Source organism: Ochlerotatus camptorhynchus, unplaced genomic scaffold (genome assembly GCF_037179485.1).
Source record: "Ochlerotatus camptorhynchus isolate MF236.1 unplaced genomic scaffold, CSIRO-AGI_Acam_v1.1 ptg000037l, whole genome shotgun sequence".
NCBI classification, from domain to species: domain Eukaryota; kingdom Metazoa; phylum Arthropoda; class Insecta; order Diptera; family Culicidae; genus Ochlerotatus; species Ochlerotatus camptorhynchus.
The window spans coordinates 2,579,058-2,605,542 of NW_027040528.1; the positions used below are offsets into that span (position 1 = coordinate 2,579,058).

Here is a 26,485-nt window from a genome sequence, read left to right on the forward strand (position 1 = left end):
ATGTGTTTCACTTATACATTTTTGCCAAAGCATCAGCCTTACATTCCATAAGACAAACCACATAGATAGGACCTATGAGAATGCATAAAAGGTATGTGTGACCGCTTATACATTTCATTTGACACATGATCTTTATTAACTTTGTGCAAGGCGTCTGCTTATTAGTTGACTTATACATTTTATGAATAATCAGCAATGGAAATTTGCCAAAAGGTATAAGGAGATTTCTATTCGTGTAGCATGACAATCATTCTGCAGAGAGTATTACGCATTTCAACTGAAGGCCCTAATAATTTTCATCCTCTAGCCGAGAGGAAAATCATTTGATTTCAATACAACCGTCATCCGATTTCGATGTTTCGTTTTGAACGGTCGGTCTAGGGTTTCATTCGATCAGAGGATTGTGTTTGTGTACAGTGTAGTCATTATTGGGTATTTTGCGGTTACCGTGTAGTAAGTGTCTCGGCTCAAAAAGCGGGCTTTTTCTACTATCACGGTCAACTACCGATACTCATCTGGGGGCAACTCCGGCGTAGTTATACGTTTTTCTTGAATTATTTTGGGCAATTGCCGAAATTCTTTCAAAGACATTGCTAAATTCTATTTTCTTGTGCATTTCATCCATTTCATACCAAAATTTCGCAGAGATACTGCAGTTTAAACTTTATTTTTGTCATGTGACCGGTAATCGGTATCATCCCGGTACGGAAGGCAAAAATAACATGCGCGCGGGATTGATAAAAACCAAAACAAAAAGGTCGTTTGACGTTTCCACTGTCAAGACAAGTTTTTCACTTTTTCAGGATTGAATCAATCGCAAAATTTAAGTACGGATTAAAATCGCGTAAATCCTGCTTAAATTTGTTCGCCGAAATGTTGTGAATATCATAAACAGCAACAGGGAACGAGGGTGATAGTTTATGAATCGGAATCGTTGTGAAAAAGCTCGGGTTTATCGGGAAATTGGATTCGGAAAATTTCGCCCTGTTTTGAAGTGATTGTGTTGAAGAAAGGGAAGGAAAAAAAAAGTGCCATGATTTTGTTTCGACCACGACGACGGAATAACATCAAAAGGATAATGAATCTGTTCCAGATTTTACCGGCGCTGGCATTGGTCGCGTTATTGGTAGATTCGGCATTGGCTACCGGAAATGGACCAACCGTTGCAGCTGGTTTAGTTACGGACGATTTATCGGCTAGCAGGCAGGATCAAGAGCAGCAGCAGCAATCGATGTCCCAGCCCCAGTCGGAAATGAAATTATGTCCACGCATGTTTCGGCATGTCTTCGATGGATATGTTCCTAAGGGTGAGTGTAGGTTGCATTTGTCGAGGGGAAAGGATAACAGCCTTCCGAACAACGACGGATGGAACCAGCGGGAAATCGTAGCTGTTACTGAGGATTGCTTTGAACAGTAATGCTCACCAACTGCTGCTAGCTAGCAGCCAGTGGGTGGCTTGTTGATATTTTATCGATTAGTTAATGGTTGTTTACGTTTGGTTTGAAGCACATCATATGGGTTTAATTTTGCTTGAGAGCAGTTCATTGCGTGTCCGCTGTGTCAATGCATGTACATATTTATGTAGAGGATATTTTTATTGGTTAGCATCCATGTTACGCTAATGCCGCGGATACACTTAGATGACAAACTATGAGCATGATTTGTATAATAATTACGAGCACTATACAACAACTAAACAAGTGTGACCATGAGGGCTCATAATTTATTATACAAATGATGCTCATGTTCATAGTTTGTCATACAAGTGTATCCGCGGCATAAAGGTCACGAGTTTGAATCTCTTCCCTGGACTAAATGACCTATTGTGTGTTAAAGTGACCAATACTAAAAAAGGATCTGAGTCCAAAACGCAAACCGGTTGGATATGAGTTTTTCCAATTTGAATGAAACATTACTCAAATATTCGCTGCTACCAATGGTTGCATTTTTCATTTAAATGTGTTTTTTTTTCACAATAACTTTTGAAAAGGGTTAATACCCCCTCAAATATACAATTCTTTGCTTCGCCGACAACCATTGTAAGGCGTTTAGCATCAAAATTGAGGAAGTGAATCTATTGCATCTCGAAATCAAACGCATTATTTTATTCTGCAAGCGCCCTAATCTCGATATTTGTATTTCATTGGACAGAAATAAAATGGATGGGCAAAAGTCTAGATGAGGAGAGATGATTGATTTGTATAGCTGTATTTTACTGGCAATAGTTAAATCGTTTTTCAATCGACATAGAATTCTTGATGACATTGTCAATGTGAGAGTTGAACTTAAGTTTGTCATCAATAATCACGCCAAGATATTTAATCTTTCGAACGCGATCAATAGTCTCATCATCAATTACAACAGAGACGTTCTCATTTACTCTATTCCGCGAAATTACCATAAATTTAGTTTTACTTGTATTCAATTTCAATTGCTTATACTTCAACCATCTACTTAAAGAACGCAAATCTTCATTTATGTGTAAAACGGCATCATCTAAATCCTTGAATAACACAGTATCATCTGCAAAAAGATTAATGTTGCAAAATCGTAAAACACGTCGCAAATCATTAATATACATAATAAATAACAGGGGCCCTAATACTTCCCCATGGGACTGGAAACAGAATCATCTGTCAGACAAATTACATATTGCACACTCTGTCATATCTATCCACCTATACACATAAACTTTACATGCAACACTACAGAGACACAAGTAATAACAAACGAAAGCAGAAATTTACAAAGTCGCAGCTTACTAAAGGGTGCCAATAGCATGCCGGCGAAGGAAAAAAACACAAAATTGAACAAGAACCAGCTGCAGCAGCAACCGTTCTCCTACTTATCCACTAAATGATCACTACGGGGCATGCGTAGGATCAATTCTACCGCGGCACAAGCACAATTTCACACTTAATTAATCGAATATTTATCACAGCACTGCGAAATAAACTATAACCAATACCATAATCAAGTTTGCTGAACCAGTTCTATACACGAAAAAGTGAAGGAATATTATTTGCCAATACATTTCAACCAATATGCCCGTATAAATTTTAAATCATAAGCGCCAGCTCGTGTTACATCCCAGTGAGCAGAAATTTTCAGAAAAGGGTTTTCTCACCTAATAGCACATATCTAGGGGTTGACCCGTTGAAAAAAATGATAAAAAATTTCCCCCATGTAAATGTGGGCCAGTCTAAGGAACATGGTATTTACATGCTCAAAATATTATCAGCAAAAAACTTACGGTGCGCACCGTTCGATTTGACTACAAATGTAGTGGAAAGCAATCGAAGAAAATGGTTTATGTCAACAATTGCATAACGCATGGTAGATTCAACCATTATAACGATTACTAGCAGCCGATAATCTCAACTACGGTTAATGGTCAAAAATACTATTTAATTTCTGGCAAGTGCATGGTAATTTTTAGTGAAATTCTATAGAAATTGTCGTAATTTCAACTATTTTATGACATGGTAGCAATAAACATAGTAGGGGTATTCACAAGGTGCATCGTAAATGCGTAAACTTCCATTACACTTCAATGGACCCTGGTATTTTTACGACAGTGTGTATGTTTACGATGCGCGTAGTGAATACCCCTAGTTCTCTTGCACGAATTAGATACTACACAATTATGCTCAGTGTATGGAATGGCGTATAAAAATTGTATGCAGATCTTTTATTTATTTTTTTAATAAATAAATTCGACAGTGAGTACGCATAAGGGCGTAAACGCGATGATCGAATCTCTTTATCGATTTTCTCTTTACAAAGCTACACTGCCTATAATCCCATTTTAGTCCCATATGGAAAAAGTATGCATTGAGAAAATGGTACTTGAAGTTACGAAGTGCGAATCCCATGTAAATAGTTGAAAAATCATAGTATATTTATTAATATTTTTTCAAGTTAAAATTAGCTGCATTAAAGCTTGCATGTTATGTTACATCTGCGAAAAATATGGTAACTTGAAAAGCAGAAATGTAACTTCACCTCTGGACGATTTAATTTATGGATAGGACTGATCACGGTATACATAACAAGGTAGGCTACTCTCGACAGTAAATATAAAGTTTGGATGTAAACATATGACGTCATTCCTATCTTTGGGCAGCGCTGACCGTAGTAACGCGAATCGTGAAGTGCGGGTTTGATTTCTTGAAAATGGTGAAGTGCGCTATTATTAATTGCCAATATTATGAAGGGAATAAACTGTGTTCGGTACAGTTAAAGTATTTTTGGTTTCTACGTGAAGAAAATTTGAAAGCAGTGTGGTTGAAAGCCTGCGACAGAGATTCAAATTCGCAACAACATTTGAAAATTTGTTCGGAACATTTTTGTGAGCAGGATTACAGGCTGATGGATATCTTGTTGAACACGGAGTAGCCAATTCGAAGGCTGAAACCAGGGGCCATTCCTAGTCTGAAATTACCATCGCAGAATGGAATTGTTCCATTTTTAACTTTGCAACAGAACTCCGTAATAAGGTTTAATTAAACTTAAACATAAATTGACCTTAACGATATCTTCTCCTACTCTCAGCCTGCAATCGTCAGAGGAATACACAAATGCCTCATGGGAATATTCTCTCCATGCTACCTCGGCTTTTATTGAAAAGATGTGGCTGTTCACCCGGTTATGTTTCATGTCGTTGGTGTCCAATCTGGTAGTTGTTCAAACGGGGTAAAGGGTGTCCACGATGAAATTGCCACACTATGAAATTGCTCTAACTTTTTAACCGTTGGGTAGAATTTAATGAAAATTTGGGTGGATTTAGTTCATAGTGCATTATTTACATCCTGCAAGTTTTAAAGTCCTGTGATCAAAACTCGCGGAAATGGAGTCGAAAGAACAGCTCGTGCGTGATAAAATCTTGCGCATTCATTACGAGAACAAGGATCTCTCGCATCGTTCCATCGCTAAAACGTTGGGAATCGCGAATTCCACGGTGTCGCGTGTGATTAAGCGGTTCGAGGAACGGTTGACCACCGATCGGAAGCCCAGAAGTGAAGGAAAAAGTATTCCGTACAACACCAAAAATCACAACCGCGTAGTTGGGGCCTTCAACCGAAATCCGAACGCCTCCGTTAGGGATGTGGCTAAGAAGCTGCACCTAAGCCGAAGTTTTGTCCAGAAGGCCAAAACTAAGGCTGGGCTTCGAACGTTCAAGGTACAAAAGGCCCCTAATCGCGACGAGAAGCAGAACAAGTCCGCCAAAACCCGTGCCAGGAAGTTGTACCTCAACATGCTGACGAAAGTTGAATGCTGCATCATGGACGACGAAACATATGTGAAGGCCGACTTCAAACAGATCCCCGGCAACCTGTTTTTCACGGCCAAGGATAAGTTCAGCGTTCCGGAGCATGTCCGCTCTCAGAAGATGTCCAAATTTGCGAAGAAATTCCTGGTTTGGCAAGCCATCTGCACGTGCGGGAAGCGGAGTGCACCTTTCGTGACCCAGGACACGATGAACGGACAGGTGTACATAAAAGAGTGCCTCCAGAAGCGGCTGCTTCCTCTCCTGAAGGCCCACAACGTCTCAACAATCTTCTGGCCGGATTTGGCCTCATGCCACTACTCCAAGGACGTGCTGAAGTGGTATGCGGACAATAAGGTCAATTTCGTGCCGAAAATGTTCAACCCTCCCAACACTCCGGAGCTCCGCCCCATCGAGAAGTACTGGGCGATTATGAAGCAGCACCTTCTTAAACGACCTAAGGTAGTGAAGACAGTCGAGGAACTGAAGAAAGTATGGGTTTACATGCAAAAAACGGTTGATTCACAGGTTGTGCAGAATCTTATGGCCGGGGTTAAGGCCAAGGTGCGGGCATTTGCGTATGGACTGTAAATAAAATACGAGTAAAATGGTAAAATGAAGATTAATAGTTATTTCTCAATCCCTGAAAATTTGATGGCAATCGGATGAAAACTCGAATTTTGCGAATCAATTTTGTGTGTGGCAATTTCATCGTGGACACCCTTTAATCAGTAGATCGACAGTTTTTAAAAATGTAGCTATGTGATACTAAAACATTACTTCTAGGAAACTTTTGGAAAGTTCTTTTAGAAGCGAGAATTCGGAGTTGAAGAAAAAGAGAACCGAAGGAATGGCAATGGCAGCGGAAGCGGAACGGCAGCGGAAGCGGAACGGCAGCGGAAGCTGACCGGCAGCGGCAGCGGAAAAGCCCGATCTGAGTAAGCCTGCTTGTCGGATTGAAAACTAGTTAGAACCAAATCGACTTCGGTTAGGCTTTTTGATGTCATTTGTGACAACTGTCAAACTTTCCGTTTCCGTTCCGCTTCCGCCCACATTGCGCTTGGGCCTTAAGGCATACATCTTCCTGCTGCAGAAGTCCAAAGTATTGAATGGCAATGTTTTCAAGATATTTTCAAAGGGGCAGCTGCGAAAATTAAGGGATCCTCATCAGCGACGGGTTCAGTGGACACCAGATGACATATCTCATGCAATATCGTTACATGCTGCTGGTACCAAAGCATACCGATTGCTTTGGTCACGAGGATTTCCTCTACCTGCAGTTTTGACTCTCAAGAAATTAGCAGGGAAATTAAAGATATTTTGAAACAAGTGCTGCAACGGCGCCGGTGGTGGTGTAGTGGTAAGCGTGATTACCTCTCACCCCAGCAGGCCTGGGTTCAATCCCAGTCGGCGCCGCCGGGATGTTCTGAGGCATAACATCTCTGATCACGCCTTCCTTCGGATGGGAAGTAAAGCCGTTGGTCCCCGGTTCATGAGTTGATGGGTCGATAGGTAGGGTCCAGGTGTGGGAGAGCTGCCTTCCTGGCACGTCGGTAGCATTGGTGCTCAGCACGGAAAACAAGATCGACGGAAAAAACAAACCAAAGGAAAAAAAAAAAAGAAACAAGTGCTGAACCTTTTGGAAAACAGTGAATATTTCGAAAAAGAACGGGTTTGCGTTTTGTAATTCGATGAAATGAAAATCAAATCAGTTTTGAGTACCACGGGAGTTGCAATACAGGTTTGAAACCATCGAAGTACGACCAAGTAGGAATGGCTCGAAGTAGTCGAGTTGTTGAACCTCCAGCCAAATGAACTAAAGATTTGCCATAAAATCACGTTAATCCATTTGGATATCAAAGATGCTGCCCGTCAAAAGGTAAAATACGCGGTACAGCTATTATCAAATTCCGTCTCACAGACAATTAGAAGAGCTGTAAGTTGAGGCGAGATAACATCTCAAGATGCTTTTAAAACTAGTGATTTCATAAAAAAATAATGAATGATTGGTTTGATTTATTCAGTTAATCGTCGGCAACGAGGGTTATGAGAGAAAGGCTTAATTATTCGATCATACAAACCAAAAAAACATAAGTGATTCAAATGAACTGATTTGCATCTACGAGTTCCAAATAAATGTGCTCTTCTACCATGCCAAAAGGGTATTCTCATGAACAATGCAGCACTGCCCGAGCAAAGCTGAACATCAAATTGAAATCAAAATTTGCTGTTATGATGTAACTTATTTTGAATACTCCAGTTGATCTCATTTTGGTTGACTTAACGGTTAACACAGCAAAAATGAGAGCAAAATTTTACACTGTTGAAGCAAACGGAAAACTAATCCTGCTTTCAATGAAATCAATTTGATTACTGATTTTGCATTCATAATGTTTAACTGAATACGGGCCTAGAGTAAATGGTTACCATTCATGTTTCTCAAGCTGAAAGACTTAGGCTCCAATCTCACCGCGGGCAAGTCACGAATGACCTAAAATGTGTTAAACAAATCAGATAAACGATAATCATTAGTTCAACGACAGATGAATTTCAATTAAATTTTAAACAAGACGTAAACAGCAGAACTTCAAGTTAAGTTGCTTTCATTTAAAACGTCTTGACTGCATAATGAAAGCACAATATGATATCAGACTTATGTCGCAACATTTGAAATCAAAATGAGTTTTCATTATGATAGGAACTGCACACTTTAATATCGATTTGCTTTCATTTTGTTAACCGACTTTGCTCGGGTGGTTGGTTTGTCAGAATGTCTCTTGCCGTAATCCCTATTCTTAACAAGAAGAATACAACAAGATGATCTCGAATGTTTCTTTGGTACCATACGCTCAAATAGGGGAATTATATGATCATCCAACTGCCTTAGAATTCACCTACAGGTTGAGAAACAGCATTTTAGGTAAAATGACTTTATACTTTTCGTAGTGAAATATATTCTCACTTGAAGTAACATCCTTAGTAAGCCTAGACAGACTATGCTAGATTAATAAGTGTACCTAATTAATTATGCGAAAATTTAAAAAAAAATATGTTTATCAGGTCGTTCTGATGCAACTCAACAAGTAAACAACAGTAACGTAGAGGAAACAAATGAAGAGTATTATGAGCAGCAATTTACTGGTTGTTTGCTACGAAATATTGCGAGTCATGAAGTAAAAGAGACTGGATGCGAATGACCGCTAGACGACAATATTAGTGCTGATTTGGAACAGGAAAATGATTCATCACACTGCTAAGAGTTTGAAGAGGATGCGATTGAATATATTGCAGGATATGTTATCAAAAATCTCAAACTTAAAATGTCACCACCGGACGAATCCGTTTTCCGGGTGGATCAAGTTTCCAAAGGTGGTTTGATAAAACCAGACCGTAGTTTTACCATCAAGATGATGTCATTAGACAACGTATTCAAACGAGTTCATGGTGACACGTTTGATGTAGAGAAAAAAGCCATTGAATTTTGTATGAACACATCTAAGGATGTAGATTTACCAGATAATGCTAAAAGATTGATTTTCAGAACACGCTTGTATATCCGTATCAAAAGTCTAAACCGTAATATTGCAAACGCTATGAAAGCAAAGAAAAGGAAAATGAAAAAGATCGTTGCTTAGAACACTCTTCACAGGAAAGAAGAAAATGTTTGCCATTAAGTAATTAATTATGAAACCTTGGAAGAATTTCTAACATGCATCGTACTGGTGACGTACTTAATCAACATAACCAAAAATATAACGGTCGTTTAGGATTATAATGAGCTGACTTTTCATCGGAACTACACAAATATATAACGGCTCCCTAGAAAAATAAATCATTATTTCAAAACGGTTAATCGTTTGCAATTCCATCATCAAACATCATAAAAACCATTAGTGCAGCATTTAAATTAAACGTACCAGACACAAATCACTATATTTTCCAGGAACAACATATTTCATGCATAGAATACAACATAAACAAAATTTATTCAATTCACTAACTACGCTTCTACACTGCTTCCTCTTCCGCTTGTTTTCGAGATGGATAGCAATGACGTCATCACGCAAGTGTCATTTTCCGGAATATCTCATCTCTATTAGTGTACACCGTGTGACTGATATGCGATTACTTTGCTTGATGGGACAAACTGACTTCATGTTGTTTTCACATTTTCCATGATCAATGTCCGTAGTTTTATAGCATAATATGAAAGTAAATGCCAATCGATGGTGGATAGCGTTGTTATCTCAAAATTGGTGAAAATCCATATGGGACTGATATGCAATTAAAGGCAGTAAAGCTAAGCGAAACAATTTTCTGGGATTTGTTCAATGTAGTGCTGTAACAGGTTGTATTGGCTATCAAATGCAACAGCAAAGGCACCGAGAAACGTTAATCCAAGCGAGTTATTAACAAAAGAGAAAATCTACGAAGATAATCGATCATCGCGTTTATGCATGCTCACTGTCGAATTGCCAGTTCCTCCACTACTGGCACACCCACTCTATAGGTCTTATTCCGATACACACCGTACAACCGCCAATAAGCAGAACTATTGTAACATCTGACTCCGTTCCATTCCAGGTAATCGCGAAGCGGGTAACTACACTGAGTTCAGTAATGCCATGGACCTACAGTCCTGCGTGGACGAGTGCTGCGCCCTAGGAGATAACTGCAACACGGCATTCATGTTCAACCGGACGTGCTACCATGTCAAGTGCCTGAGCAATGAGCTATGCATGCCAGTGGTAAAGAAGAAGCTATCGACCACGTTGAAAATGGTGCTGGTTAATCCGGTCGGCGAAGAGGGCCGAACCTGGGCCGACATTCTGGATACGCAGGAAACACGTCTGTTCGGACCGGAACTGGAGCGAGTCGAGGGCAATATCATGAACAAGTTGAAAACGATGTACAACATGCAGCGAAACCGCGAGGAGTTGTCGGAAGGAATTTACAAGTTACCATTAGCGAACCCGCTGGAGTACGACTTAGGAAAGTATCCGGAGGCTTATATGAACGATCCGTACGGCGACGATCCCATTATGGCGGCGTCCAAGTTCTATCCGGACGACAAGGGTTGCACGGTGGGGATCGATAGTTCCTGTCCTGAACATGAGGTTTGTGTGCGATTGCCCCAGTCATACGGTATGGGTGAAAGAGTGTGTGATTGTGCAGAGCATTATAAGCGGAACAGTAATCAGCGGTGCGTGAGAGTAGATATACCGCAAACTCTGACGGCTCAGAAGCTCATTATGAACAACATTCATAGTGAGGCTGGAGAAATTGACGAAGGTAATACCGAGCCAGCCCTGTCGAATAAATTGACCGTTTCCGTAATTTCGAAAGATGTTCGTCTCCCGAACAATGAGGCAATCTTGACGGCTTACGTGATTCCGGATGAGGTTTCCAATCAAGATAAGTACACATACTCTTGGTCTTTGATTTCGCAACCTTCCAAGGGCGACAGCAATGCTACGATTACGGATCAAACCAAATCGCAAGCAAAGTTGTCCAAGCTTACCGAAGGACTGTACCGGTTCAAGGTTACCGTAACCGGTCGGAAAGGCTATGGCGAGGCTTATCCAAACATCACTGTCCTTCCGGAGCAGAAAATCAACAAGCCTCCAGATGTGGTGATAACTCCCACGGAACAAACCGTGAAATTTCCCAACCACAAAGCCATCCTGGACGGTAGTGCTTCAAAGGATGACGACAAAATAACCATCTGGCAGTGGGAACTTGTCCAGGGCCCGCTTGGTTATCAACCGGAGCTGCCAGCCGACAGCACGCTCCAGTTGAACGACCTCACCATGCCCGGAAAGTACACCTTCAAGCTAACCGTGATCGATTCGGAGAAGCTTTCCAACAGCACAACGGCCACGATCGAAGTGCTGAAGGAGATCGACTACCCACCGGAGGCGAACGCCGGCCAGAATGTGATTGTGTACCTTCCGAACAACAATGTCACACTGAATGGGTCGCTCAGCAAGGATGACCACGGGATTATCGCTTGGGAGTGGACCAAGGCCAGCACGGATCAATCCAAGGCGGTCGATATGCAAAATACCAGGACGCCCTATTTGCAGCTGTCTAACTTGGAGGAAGGAGTCTATGCCTTCGAACTCAAGGTAACGGACGGAAAGAACCAGAGCAGCACTTCGATTGTGCACGTGTTTGTTAAGATGCCCACCAATATGCCACCGGTTGCCAATGCGGGAGCTAATTATACGGTCACTTTGCCGCAAAATTGGGCAACCCTGAACGGAAGCGATTCGAAGGATGATCTACGGATTATGAGTTGGAACTGGCGGCAAATTAGTGGACCAAATACTGCATCGATCCTGAATGGTAACAATTCGGTAAGTGCCACACGGAATTCCTGCATTGATCCCTTCTAATGCGTTTTGTATTGATTCTAGATAGGAAATGCTACCTCGCTAACCATCGGTGACTACATCTTCGAACTCACCGTAACGGACGAGGTAAACAACAATGCCACCAGTCGGGTGAAGATTACAGTGATTCAGGAACGTAACACGGCACCGGTTGCGAATGCCGGCGGGGATCAGAGTGTTACACTGCCAACAAATGCAATTGTTCTGAACGGTACCCGCTCCAACGATGATCTAGGAATAGCAAACTACAGTTGGACCCGAGAGCCGGGTAGCTTAGCCATCGGGACCATCGTGGATGACAGCGATCGGAAGCCCGTGTTGATTGTAAGTTCTGCATCCATAGCACTACATGCTGCATTTCTTTCAACTTCATCAATTCTTTAGCTCACAAACATCGTTCCTGGTCGATACGTCTTCAAACTAACGGTCTCCGATAGTCAAGGGCTTTCCGGTTCCGACACGGTCAGTGTAATCGTTCATCCGGACCCGCTCGTCATGAGCTTGGTGGAACTGACGCTCACCATGGAAGCAACCGTCTTGACTCAGTCGGAACTGGACTCCCTGCAGCAGAAATTGGTCCTCTTGATAGGTGATAACACCGCTCGGTTACACATCCGTGATCTAAAAATTGAACACAAAACCAGTCAGGTCGTAATTGTGTTCTACGTCGAGAGACACGTACGTCTTCAAAACAAAGCTGCATTCGATTTCCAGGCTAATCTCGTTTACTTCCAGGACAAAGATCAACCGGACGTCATCCCCGCACTGGAAGTGGAGAAAATCCTCAAGGAAAAATTCTGGCGAGACTACACCATTCTCGGAACGTCCGTGGCCGGTATTCGGACGGCCATCTGCCAGAACGACTGCTCCGGCCACGGAGTGTGCAACGCAGAGACACGAGACTGCATGTGCCAGAGCTTCTGGATGCCGGATATCTTCTTTTTCTGGGGTGTGGCCGAAGCGAATTGTGGTAAGTAATCACCCCCACGGCGCATCGGTATTCCTTAATTGTGATGGGTTTTTTTTTTCTCAGATTGGTCGATCCTGTACGTCATCATCGGTGTGTTCATCGTGTTCCTAATACTGTCCGGCATCTGCTGGGGAATTACGTGCCTCTGCCGACGATCGGTAAAACCACGCACAAGAAATAAAACCCAAAAGTACTCCCTACTCGGCACGCACGACGATGAATTACCCACGTGTAAGTATGCGCCGTTTTTGTCAATCAAATTCCGCGACATAGGAATACTTTTTTTGTCCCCTGGCCTGGGGAATTATGCATGCAACACGGCCGATGAGATTTGAGTTGATGAGTCGTAAAATTTAGGAAAATCGAGGAAAATTTTACAACACGGCCGCAGAGAGTTACTCAAAATTACGTCGAATTCGACGCAAAATTGCAAAAAGTTACCAACGATGTAGTAAAATACGCTACAAGGGGAGGGAACTGTGCTTCAAGAAACTTAAACAAACGTTAAACTTTTGTCTAAGCTGATGAAACACCAACTTTAGACCCCGATGAGTTCCTGCACTTGCACTGCGATTTAAAAGTAAACTGAACTCAAATTTGGGTTGATCTGATTGGCCGCTTGTAAAATTTTCCTTGCTTTTCCTCAACATTCTGCTCAATTATGATGAAAATCGACGAAAATTTGTTTAGTATACTAATAGAGTCTTTCGAGCCTCCTCATATTCAAAAAGATTTTCCTGGAAAATCGAGGAAAATTTTATTCAGCCTGAATAACCTACAAGGCCAACTAAACAAACTCAAATTTGAGTTTCTTGCACTCAAATTCGCAAAAACGGTTATCGACGGTTAAAGCCATTGTTTACAAATGCAATAACGGTCACCAGCTTTCACTCTGCCAGCAATGAAAACAAAACTTCTCAGAGAACGAGTCTCTTTTACTCAGTTGTAAATCACTTTTACTCATTCGTATAGAGACATTTCTAAAAGCGTAGGCCACTCAACGCATGAGTAACATACGCTTTTATAAATGCAGGGTGTCGACTACCTGGAAAAACCTGGAAAGTCAGGGAATGTCAGGGAATTCTATTTATGATCTGGAAAGTCAGGGAATGTCAGGGAATTTTAGTGTAGGTCAGGGAAAAAAAATATGTTGATCACATTGCAAAAAATCATGTGTGGGACACATAAAAACAATCTTTAAAATTTTCTCAGTGCATGACGTCAAAGGTTTTTGGGAAGATCCCGGGCATCAGATCTGCTCGCTGCGTTTATGGACGCCCTTGCCGGTATCTCTTCGAACAAGCTGCTGCAAGTGTCCATGAATGAGCCCAATGTGAATTGAAGCTACAGGTACAAAAAGGTGGCGAGAAACTGATAGATCTGGGATGCTGTGCACACTTTGATTATTTTACCAAAATCTGTGAAATTTTACCGAAATCTCAACAGCTGAACGTTTGGTAAAAAATTTGGTGATTTTTCACAGATTTCCTGTAATTTTTCAACGAATATCTGTGAAAAATCACAGAAAATCTGAAAAAAATCACCGAACTGTTTACCGAACGTTCAGCTGTTGAGATATTGGTAAAATTTCACAGATCTCGGTAAAATAATCTTAGTGTGTGGGCTGTATATTATGCATAATGCATTCAAGGATAGTGTTCGTACACTCAAAAAATTTCACACGTTTGATGGAAGTGTTTAAACACTTGATTTTCTAAATGCACAATCACATTTGCTTTAAGTGTATTTCACCTTGGTTCAATGTGTTATACACGTTAATTTATAGTGTTTCAAACTTTGAAATGTTGAAAATCTTTCACTATCTATTCAAGTGTATTGCACATTGAATCACGCTACTGTTCAAAACAGATGGATTTAAAGTGTTTTGCATTTCAATACGATGTGAATTGCTTGCTCAGAAAGGTAAACATCGATAACAAGAGTTGTGACTTTATCCTATCAACCTGCCTCATATATGAGAACAACCGTGGCACAGTGAGATCGAACGAAGACTCCGGCAGCAGCATACCCCTAGAGTTCATGATCGAATCCCAAATCAGACCCATTAAAAATATATGTGAAAGCTCTGGTGTTCAGGCATGGTTCATAGCATAAGATTCACACATGAAATGGATGTGTTTCACAATATGCGCAAAATTAAGTGTGAGACACAGAATGATGACATGTGGAATTTTTTGAGTGTAGTATCAGTTGGGATGCTGTCAAATATTTGCGTGGTATCTACAATATCTTCAAAGATGTACCAGCAAGACGAGCGTTTATCACGATGTATTCTGGATCTACCATATTCCCGCTAAAGTTTTGCGGTGACCGATGGTTGGAAAATAGTGCTGCTGTTCAGAGGCCAATCAAAATTACACCGCAAATACGAAAAATTTAATCAAGGCGTCCAGAAAGAAAAAATCGAACCAACGACAGCTTCCTACCAAGACGTTAAAAGCGGTTTGAATGACTTGCTACTGATGGCTAATAGCAACAATCAATACGAAACTAACGATTTTAAATTGGCTCACCATTTTAGTAGCCTATTGGTCCCAAGCAAACGATTAACGTACCCTATTCTAGTCGAAATTCTAGTACTACGCAATGTTTGTTTTGATTCGCTATGTAAGTTTGACAGATAAAATGAGGGGTTATTGGTTTTTCCTATGTTTCGAGGGGTGATTCGACAAGCTTGGGACCGAAGATAGCACCAGAGGTGAGCCAAAAAGTTGAGCACGTTTCTTCGGGACCTACTTGTCTTAGAGTTACCTCTATGCTAATAGTACGTTCAGACTACAGATTTATAACATGTTATAGCACTATCTTGACGGTGGTTTCTGTGTTGAAATTATTTGACAACTGTTATAACATGATATAACTCTGTAGTCTGAACGTGGTATTACGCTAGCTTTCTTCAAATCAGTTGCTGTCGAAGTTGAGCCATTTCAATGTGAATCTCAGAAGGTCAACCCTATGGTGCTTTTTTTGTGCAACGCGATGTCTCAAATGGTTAGAGGCATTATGGAAAGGTTCATTAATATTGATCATCTGAACATCTGATCATCTGCACAGGTAAATACACATTTGATCAATATGATCGCAAAAATGAACGACGGTACGTTTTTTGGCACAGGTCGGCGTATTCAGAAGTATTGTTGGTTGTGAAAATGATTTGCTGCTTATCGCATGGCAACGCCAATGCAGAGAGAGGTATTTCGGTAAATGCAGAATATCTTTTTGAAAACATGAGGGAAGAGTCAAGGCCCAAGCGCAATGACAGCGGAACGGCAGTGGTAGCGGAAAAGCCCTATCTGAGTAAGCCTATTTGTCGGATTGAAAACTAGTTAGAATCAAATCGACTGCGGTTAGGCATCTTGATGTCATTTGTGACAATTGTCAAACTTGCCGTTTCCGTTCCGCTTCCGCCCACATTGCGTTTGGGCCTTCAGTCGTAGCGCGACGTCAGATCTATGATGGTGCTACTCATGCAGGCGGGTTGGAAAACTTACAAATTTTGAATGAACTTATTCAGCGAGTTCGAAAAATCGCATTCGCTTTCCATTGAGACAAGGATCGCCGTATGAAAGAAGTTCTCGATTCCGAGACCTCAAAATGCTCAAATAGAAGCCGACAGTTTGCAGGAGAAAATTGTTCTGCTCAAATGATAAACATTTTTAAAAGTAATTCGAAAATAAACACAACACTTGCTATTTCTCGTTGTAATGTGAACTCACTGAGGGAATAAAATGTTAATGATAATTAAACTTAAATTATTTTGCCATGTCTGCGGTTGTCATATGGAGTTCCAGAGAGTACGAAACTGACTAATGCATGAGCAGTCCATCCTCAGGTTCGGTTGCCAAAGCAAGAATAATCACTGCTCTGTTATTTTACAATAATTTATATGTTAAGAGAAAGGATCGTCTACGGGTTGATTTTTATTTGGCTGTGAAATTATGAACACAAATTGAGAGCTTGGTGACATTGATTAAATATTCCTATTATTACTTAGTAACGAACAGTGAGTCTAGTTGTGAGCAGTAGTTATTCATTATTATATTATAATATGTATTTATAACCCTAGACCTATTCACATCCTTCGTAGGTAGTCGGTCATATGTTCTGTAAAAATTGTGTTAGTATCAAGTTCTGTTGTACGTGCCATGAGTATGCAATTGTTGATATTTTCGAAAGCTTGCCCTGCAGCTCATTTTAAACTAACCTTAATTTACACTACGGTATAATAAATCACATCACGTTGTAGCTTCTTAGGTTAAAATAACAAAGTTTTGTGGACTGGAATTTTTCTGAAAACCGACTGGAAAGTCAGGGAATTTTATTTTCGACTTTGAGTCGACACCCTGTAAATGTCTCCATACGAATGAGTAAAGTGACTCACTCTTTGAGTAAGATTCGTTTTCAGTGTTCGGTTTTGCGATTTTGAGTGAAAAACCACTAAATTTTGAGGGGATCTCATCGACCGTGTATGTAGCCGTGAACAATTCTCTACCTAGCAAGGTTCATCTCTTTGCTAACCAGTTCGCCATAATTTGTGAAACCCTACAATGGTGTCATGACAGTACACGGAGAAAAAATACAACCCAAAATTTGAGTTCTTTTTATTTAATTTTGAGTTTAGCCTCTCACTTGCACTCGTTATTGTTGTCAAAAAAGGTACGAGAGATTCGACCCAACGATATAGTTCAGCCCAATAAGTTACTTTTGAGTAAATTGCGTATTCTCAAATTTGCATAAATTAAACTCAATTTTTGGGAGATTGATTGATTTGATTGGTTTTTGGTAGAATATACTTTAGGAGTATGTATTATTTTTTTCTGGTGTTAAATGAAAACTACTATATGTGATTTACTCAAATTTGGGTTATTGGGCTAAACCCGTGAATTGAGGGAAATGTACTTAATTTTGGGTAGTTTTTCATCTCCGTGTACAGTTTGTCTACACAGAAATTCAAAACAACCCAAAATTAAGTTCTTTTCACTCATCTCCGGCTCAAAGTAGTTTGCATTTAAGCACGGCAAAAAAAATTACCCATCGCTAAGTTATTTTCAATTTTTTCTACCCAAAATTAAGTTCAATTAACTCAAATTTGGGTATATCGCATATTACTCAATTTTGGCTTCTCGTACGGAACTAGATGGTTGAGTCGAATCTTTCGTTCTATTTTTGACAACAATAGCGAGAGAAAATGAAACGGGCTGAGGTGAAATAACTCAAATTTGAGTTTAAAAAACCCAAGCGGTGGGTAGTTTTGTTTTTCTATGTACAAGGCGAATGAGAACAGACCAAATTTGAATTACTCAATCGCCAAAAGTGCAGGAACTCAGCGATGAGTAAATTTGCCTCATGTTTTCTGTGGAAAACCTTGAAATTTGGCAAAAAAATTTACTCAGTTCAGCAATAGCACCAATAGAATCCAACAGAATGAATCCAATCTTTACATATCAGGCATAACATTTGATAACGGCACAAAAGCATTTGTAAACAAACTTTCTAAGGCCCTTTACACGCGAACCAAAGTACGCCCACGGAAACCAATACCACTTTCGGAAAAGTGATAGTTGCCCCTATCCGATGATGTTGTTGGTTTGCATGGGCGTACTTTGGCTCGCGTGTAAAGGGCCTTAGAAAGTTTGTTAACAAATGCTTTTGTGCCGTTATCAAATGTTATGCCTGATATTCTGGAATTTGTTCCTGAACAAACTGGATAAACTTGAGGCGAATTTACTCATCGCTGAGTTCCTGCACCATGAGTAAGCAAAACTCAAATTTGGGGTGTTCTCATTTGTCGTGGAGTAAAATTTTCTTCGATTTTTACATGGCCGTTCAATCTACTCAGCGAAAGTTTGACTTTTACTCAGTAGAAGTTATTCTCTCTCTCTCTCTCTGAGTGAGATTGAATGGCGGTACAGGAAAAAAAAAATTGGCTCTGAAGAAAATCAAGACAATTAACCATTTGTCAAGCAGTTTAGGCGTGACCAGTATTTATACAAAACTGGACCAACTAATTTCTATTTTTTATGAATCGCACAAATGTTGGCTACTTTTCTCGAGGTTCTAGAAGAAAAAATCTCAAAATAATGTTTTATTTCAAAGTTCGAGTGGTAGTAAACTCATTTTAACTGCTCGAATGAAGTGGTTAATTATTACTCCTAGACTGAGTAATACCCCGAACAGACTATGGCTTATTTCACTGGAAATCCTATATATGAGTGCTCATTGCAAGGCAGCCTATATTACATTATATAAGCCATAGTCTGTACGGGGTATAAAAGGTCCAGAAAATGTTTGAAGAAAAGCTAGGAACATTTCACTCCATCTATGGCCCCTGGCAGAATGAAAGCTGGTAACCGAGCTAACCAGCAAAAGGAATAACAATTCAGTGCTAACATTTCAAAGGACCGCAATTGCATTTGTAAACAATGGCAACAACCCTCCAAATTAACAATACTAGCTGGTAGAAGAAACATTCCTCTACCTGCGGGTGTCATTAATTTTCATGAGTTAGCTCTTATTCGAGAGAAATTTACAGTTAAAGCCATTGTTTACAAATGCAATTACGCCCCTTTGAAATCATGGCACAGAATTACTACTACAATCTTTTGTCCGCTCGGTCACCAGCTTTCACTCTGCCAGCAATGAAAACAAAACTTCCTCAGAGAATGAGTCTCTTTTACTCATTCGTATACACTGTACACAAACATCATCCTCTGATCGAATGGAACCTCAGACCATTCAAAACAAAACACCGAAATCGCTTTTTCGAATGATAGCTGCAACAGGATGACGGTTGTTTTGAAATTAGATGATTTTCCTCTCGAATACAGGATGAAACTTGTTATGAGAAGGGATAGGGCCTTCAGTTGAAATGCGTAATGCTCTCTGCAGAATGACTGTCATACTAAATGGAAATGCATATGGTATTGGTTCAGCCCCATAACGCAAATCATTCAAAACGATGATGTAAATAATTCTTTCGAACGTCATTTGCTGATCTGAGCTGACAAACGAGGTGGAAGCATATGCATCGTTATCAGAGCTGTTACGAACATAGGTAAAGGATGAAAACCAATGTTTAGCTAATTTGTGGTGAAGGAGGTTTTCTCCATCACGAATTTTTTTAGTATCCATAATGGAAAGGCTTATTATGGCTATTCAGGATGGAATTGTAGATAATCAAATTATAAATCTAATTAAAAGCACTTGCATGTCAAACTATTCTTAAATGTTTGTCCTTTGAGCGTCGTATGTTTTATAGCTAATTTTCAAACGAAAATCATCCTGTATATGGATGACAGTCATATGGATGTTCATCACCTGACAACGAATTCAACCATAAGAAAATCATCCGAAATTCGAATGCATATTGTTAAAGGGCTCGAGCAATGCAATAATCATTCGAAGTTTTGTGGATGTTTTGTTTCAGTGTAGATACATGCACATGAGTAACCTACGCTTTTATCAATTTCTTTACACTGATAAATTGAACTATTCCCATTTTGCTTGAAATTTAATCAATTTGACATTAAACTCCGTTTAATCATATCTAATGATTACAAATTAATTCTCTCTTTCTGAAATATAAGCATCTGATATTAATCCTAGTTTAATCATGGTTGTTTAGATTGTAGATTATCTTTTTTTGAATAAATGTCAATCATTTTTGATTCTATTTTAATAATTTTTGATTGAATTTTAATTTTTTGACGTAGGACTACGTCTTTGATTTCTATATGGGGGTACACTTTGTGAAAACCGAAAATGGAACATGTAACAAATTAAGAAAGATTTTGAACGTTAATAACTCAGCTGCCCCTGGTCCAATTTCAATAACTTTATCACCAATCGATCAGTAATATGGCTACGCATTGATAAAAATGCTTCCGAACGTTGATTTTCAACAAGAAACTATTGAAAAACTGGTAAATGTTGAGCATTGTCCAAAAGCGTCGAATTAACTAACAAATCCACCAATTACCTACATGCATATGCTGCTTCCCCAGCACAGTCGTCAGAGAGTAGTAAGTAGACGAAACAAGTCGAAGTGGCATTCGCCTCCGATCCTCGGGCGCGTGCGAATAGGGAGCCATGTTCAGAACCAAACGCAAATTCTTCGAGATAACCACCATCCGTCGTCTGGCTCGCCGTGGCGGTGTCTGACGTATCTACGGTTTGATTTACGAGGTGTGCTGAAGGTGTTCCTGAAAAATGAGATCCGTGATGCTGTCACCTACACTAAACACGCCAAGCGTAAGCGGCCATGGATGTCATCTACGTTTTTGAAGTGACAGAGACGCACTCTGTTTGGTTTCGGAGGTAAATCATCACCAACATTGGAAACAAAACGGCTCTTTTCAGGGCCACCAATCTTATTACAGAAAAGAGTAGGAATAGAATTCATCTGCCTGTTTGTCCATATTCAGAACCACCGACCACACAAAATGCTCATGTTATCAAACTGGAAGCAGGGATACAAATTATTTTGATCAACCTTGATCAACTTTGAATCGCCACGGTCGGATATTTTCGATGGAAGAAGCAACAATCTAGCATCTAATTCGACGAAGACGGCAGGAAACATTTCTGGATCAACAATAGAATAGGGCCCATCAGCATTTGTAAACAAACCGTTCCAAAGCCTCACAAATCGAAGGCCGCTCACACAAACCAACACCAACATCTTGTAGGTAGAAGTTTCCCCTATCCGATGATGGTGTTGGTTTGTGTGGGTGGCCTTCGCTTTGTGAGTAAAGGGCTTTGGAACGGTTTGTTTACAAATACTGATGGGCTCTTTTCTATTGTTGATCCACATTTGTGTAGCCGAATATTTACGAAAGAGAGTGTCGATGAAGAGAATCGATCAATGTAGATAGGACCTATTGAAAAGTGACGCGAGATTTGTTTTCCGTACTGAGCTCCAATGCTACCGACGCCAGGGAGGCAGCTCCCAGAGATGTTATGCCTTAGAACATGCCGGTGGCGCCGACTGAGATTGGACCCAGGCCTGCTGGGGTGAGAGGTAATCACGCTAACCACAGACGCCAATATCTATCACGGCGAATGAGAACGACCCAAATTTGAGTTTAGTTATCTCAGAAATAAGAAATAAAGTGCAGGAACTCAGCGATGAGTAAGTTTGCCTTATTGTTTCCCAGGTTTTCCAGGGAAAAATTCCCGAATTTGAGAAAAGTAAAGATTGGATGCACTCAGTCTGTTTGTACTACTCCGAGACTGAATAAAATTTTCGTCAATTTCCTCATTTTCTGGCAGATTTTTGAGGTTTTCCACACGAAATCATGAGACAAATTTACTCATCGCTGAGTTCCTACACTTTTGGCGATTATGAGTGAACTAAACTCAAATATGGGTCGTTCTCATTCGCCGTGTACGCAAAAAGAAAATAGCCAGTGTCGCTACTTGATAGCAAACTACTTATAATGGGAGGAGTCTTTGTAGCTTTTATACCACTTGGTTGCACATTATTCTGCTTTAACCTAAAAAAATATAAAGCAACGCTGCTGTCTGGTATCAGCTCATTTTCGCTTCGGACGGCGTGGTCAGCAATAGCAGCAGTAGGTCGTGGCAAAGGAGATGCCAATCGTCATCGCAAATTCTTCGAGATAACCACCATCCGTCGTCTGGCTCGCCGTGGCAGTGTCTGACGTATCTCCGGTCTGATCTACGAGGTGTGCTGAAGGTGTTCGTGGAAAATGAGGTCCGTGATGCTGTCACCTACTCTAAACACGCCAAGCGTAAGTGGCCATGGATGTCCTCTTCAATAAAACGGCCCTTTTCAGGGCCATCAAGCATACATCAGTAAAGAGTTGGAATAGAATTTAGCTGTGCTTGTTTGTCCATATTCAGAACCACAAGCCCCCAACGACCACACAAACTTGGAAGCAGGGGTGCAATTGATTTGGATTGATTCTCGTAATCAACTTTCTTTTTGAAAAAGATTACTACAAATTTGGATCGCCTACAATTCAAAAACGGAAAGAGTTGAGATAATAGATATTTCAGGCATAACATTTGATAACGGCACAAAAGCATTTGTAAACAAACCTTCTAAGGCCCTTTACACGCGAACCAAAGTACGCTCACGCAAACCAACAACATCATTCGCGTGTAAAGGGCCTTAGAATGTTTGTTTACAAATGCTTTTGTGCCGTTATCAAATGTTATGCCTGATTTGATCAATTAAAAGAACTTAATGCTCTTCACATTTATTCCGTCCACTAGCGGTCCTACGTCAAGCTTCCGTTCGTGCCCCTAGGCACAGACCCTTCTACTTTTTTTGATTATATATCAGTATTGAAAAAGACTAAAATTTAATACTGGAAAGATTATTTCGATTTTAATCATGCATGACTACTGCCGAAGTAATCATGGCTCGGACTCAATAAGGTGAAGCGGGAATCTGCAAGCTTTTTTGATTTAATTTATCTTTGAGTGTATACGAATGAGTAAAGTAATTCACTCTCTGAGAAAGTTTCGTTTTCAGTGTACGGTTTTGAGTGAAAACCCACTTAATTTTGAGTGATCTCATCGACCGTGTACGCAGCAGTGAACAATTCTCCTTACCAAGGTTTATGTCTTTGCTAATCGGTTTGCCATAATATTTATGAAACCTTACAATGGTGTCATGACAGTACAGTTTGTGTACATTCTGTTAGCATTCGGTTATCCGTGTACGATGCGAATCAGATTATCGTGGGTTGCACTGTACTGTGACCGCTTGGTTTACGTTTCGAATCGTTTATTTAAGTTTATGAACATTTCAATCTCTTAATCGACTTTCTCTTTTGATAACCTCGGCTATACCAACAGATTTCACGATATTTTGCAACATATTGCTGCGGATACACTGGCATGACAATCTATGAACATGAGCATTATTTGTATAATAATTATGAGTAACCCCAAAAACCCCGCGGCAATAGTTTGATAAAGGAGATTCTCATCTAGCATCCAAAACATCAAATTCAACAAAGAATTTTGTAGGTACATGAGATTTTTCCTGTAATTTTTACCATTGTTGCTAAATGAAAATTTAATAAGAAGCGCACTGCCACTGTTAAGTTTCATAGGATTTTGCAACTTGGATGGAACACCCCAGGGGATATGACTAATGTTGGCATATGGATCTAAGATTGGGCCCATCTCTAAAAATCTGCTATTTATCAATTTTATCTAGATGAACACGTCATTGGGACTGTAATAATGGATATTTTTGGTCGCTATTGAAAATTTAGTCGATTGCTAAATTTATGTATGGGCCCAAATTAGGGGTATTTAGGCCGACATTACATCCATTTCCCCTATGTAGTTCATTCTGATCCTTCTCTCGGCGGGGGATGAAATAATGCTGAAATGACAGAATAACGGGATAGTGCGTAGCTCACGTATCAGGTCATGCATCGCTAATGAAATATAGCGACCGAGGATGACCTCCGTAGTGTAGCTCTTTTGTAGTTACTCTGGTCTCTCTTCAATTGTCGAATAAATCTTTCGCCTTTTACTAAAGATTTCCGTGGAGAGGGACACTCTAATGAGTCTAAATTAATTTTTATATCGTCTCGATCCTTAGCTGGGTCGAGCATTATCCATAAATAAAAATCAATTCAGTGCTAACATTTGAAAACGGCGCAAAAGCCATTTGTAAACAAATGGTATGTGGGCCCTTTACTCACTACTTGAAGTACACCCACGCGACACAACAGCAACATCGGGTAGGGGAAATTTTCCCCTTCCTGACGATGCTGTTGGTTTGCGTGGGCGTTCTTCGGGTAGCGAGTAAAGAGCCCACAAACCATTTGTTTACAAATGGCTTTTGCGCCGTTTTCAAATGTTAGCACTGAATTGGATGATTGCCGTATTTCTACATTATCACCAGCATGATACAATCTTTCCTAAGTAAATTCACTTAATTTCCACTTTCATCCTAGTGGAAATCGCACAAATTCACCATTTTCCGAAAAATGCAGCTGCACAGGAGGTAACCTCTACCTGTGGGTGTAAACTTGTTGTGCCTAATTTTCCATGAAAACATCTCCGATCCATACCGAAATAATAACAGTTAGTTTGCAAACACGTTTTCTTACACGATTCAAGCAAAAGTTTCCACCGGAAATTATTATTTTTTTATTTATGTACCGATTTGCCCCCAAAATCGTCTGTTTTACTTGGAGAATTTGGAAACTATCCTCGTTCTAGTAGTTCTCACTTCGAAATGTAGGTGGCGAAAGCTTGGAAAAGTTTCACTGCAAGACGCCAATTGGTGAAATCACCTTTGAATATCACACATTCCGTGAATTTCAAAATTTGATCGCATACTCTTAGAAGAATTAATTTATAAATGGATGAAATGTATTATTCGTGGCTTGAACGGATGCTTATTAATTTATTGCTATAATTTTGGTCTTCATTGGAGAAGCCTGTATGAAGTTAGATTTATTTTAGTAGGGTTAATTGCCCTATTTTCAGCCTATTAAGCACAACCCGCACCCGCACTTAGTCTCCCTTAATCTAGCGCAGTTTAGCACCAAACGGAATGTTATTATTACTGATGGCTTATGGCTTCCACATTTATTTACCTTTCCGTACGTACCGTAAGATTTGATATATATAAACTCAGGCATAACATTTGATAACGGCACAAAAGCATTTGTAAACAAACTTTCTAAGGCCCTTTACACGTGAACCAAAGTACGTCCTCGCAAACCAATACCACTTTCGGAAAGGTGAAAGTTGCCCCTATCCGATGATGTTGTTGGTTTGCGTGGGCGTACTTTGGTTCGCGTGTAAGGGGCCTTAGAAAGTTTGTTTACAAATTCTTGTGTGCCGTTATCAAATGTTATGCCTGAACTAATCGTTGAGATATTGTCAAAAGTCTAAGGCCGCGGCCAGGGTAGACGCGACGCGACCAATTCAAAAGAATCTTATTATTTATTATTATTCCCTGCGTGAGTCGCATCGCGTGTCGCGTCTACCCTGGCCGCGACCTAACACTGCTTCTTGACGCCAAACTCGGCCTACGGATTCTAAACTCGGCCTAACGCATTGAAACGCCAAAGAATTCACTTCGGCCTATGCGATGAAGATAAAACGTGATTCGGCTGGAGCGCTTCTTTTGTTTTTGGGAATAATGGGTGCAAACCTTCATATCACGCGTTCTCATTAACTTCGTTCCGTAGCTTATTAACTAAAGTATCGTACCAAATGCATAATTGACTTGTTAACTCTGAAATCAAGGATTTATTTGAAGTTTTCTGCTCGATAGGCCCAAAATGGGCGATTAGGCCGAAGTAGTTCTCTACCCTATGTGAAACGCTCGATTTTCAACTTTCTACCTAATGGATGAATTTTAGTCAAATTAGTGGCAGATGAATGATCTTTATTACGACTAAAAATGAATAGAATTTCAAAAAGTTATGTTCATTTTATTTCAAGAAAATAAAGGTGTTTTCCTTAAATTGCCCTAACTTTTTGTAAACTCAACCAAATATGCCTAATACTTAGCCAATAATTGATAAATGTATGTTGAGTCAGCTACCAAAAAATCAGGGACGTATCTTTTTATTTTGAGCTTTTACAGCGGTTTTTCTAAAATTTAAGTACTGCTGTGCGATCAATTTTGAGATACACTGTATGTACATATTTAGCTGCGCTTATACAGATTTTTCTCAATATTTTGAACAGATTACAGATTTTTCACATAAGCGGAATATATTTCTAACCCTGTGAAAAAAAAACACTAATTTCTCGAGAATCGTAACACACCCACGCAAACTAACAATGCCATTCGATAAAGGAAGTTTGCTCTATCAATTG

At 40.1% G+C, this 26,485-nt stretch overlaps 1 protein-coding gene and 1 non-coding gene across 2 annotated transcripts in view; both read left to right on the forward strand.

The window, feature by feature from the left end:
- The first annotated feature begins 792 nt into the window (after positions 1-792).
- The window catches only part of LOC135711198 (dyslexia-associated protein KIAA0319-like protein), a 35,024-nt gene continuing 9,331 nt past the window's right edge, over positions 793-26,485 (forward strand). Inside the window, exons 1-6 of the mRNA XM_065233977.1 lie at positions 793-1,307; positions 9,854-11,628; positions 11,689-11,988; positions 12,049-12,342; positions 12,400-12,634; positions 12,698-12,865. Of these exons, the coding sequence (XP_065090049.1) occupies positions 1,034-1,307; positions 9,854-11,628; positions 11,689-11,988; positions 12,049-12,342; positions 12,400-12,634; positions 12,698-12,865 (3,046 nt within the window). The 5' untranslated portion in view covers positions 793-1,033. The remainder of the gene's footprint in view (positions 1,308-9,853; positions 11,629-11,688; positions 11,989-12,048; positions 12,343-12,399; positions 12,635-12,697; positions 12,866-26,485) is intronic.
- LOC135711417 (U5 spliceosomal RNA) lies at positions 24,128-24,246 on the forward strand. The gene has a single exon (XR_010518482.1). It is a non-coding gene; the product is annotated as a U5 spliceosomal RNA (small nuclear RNA).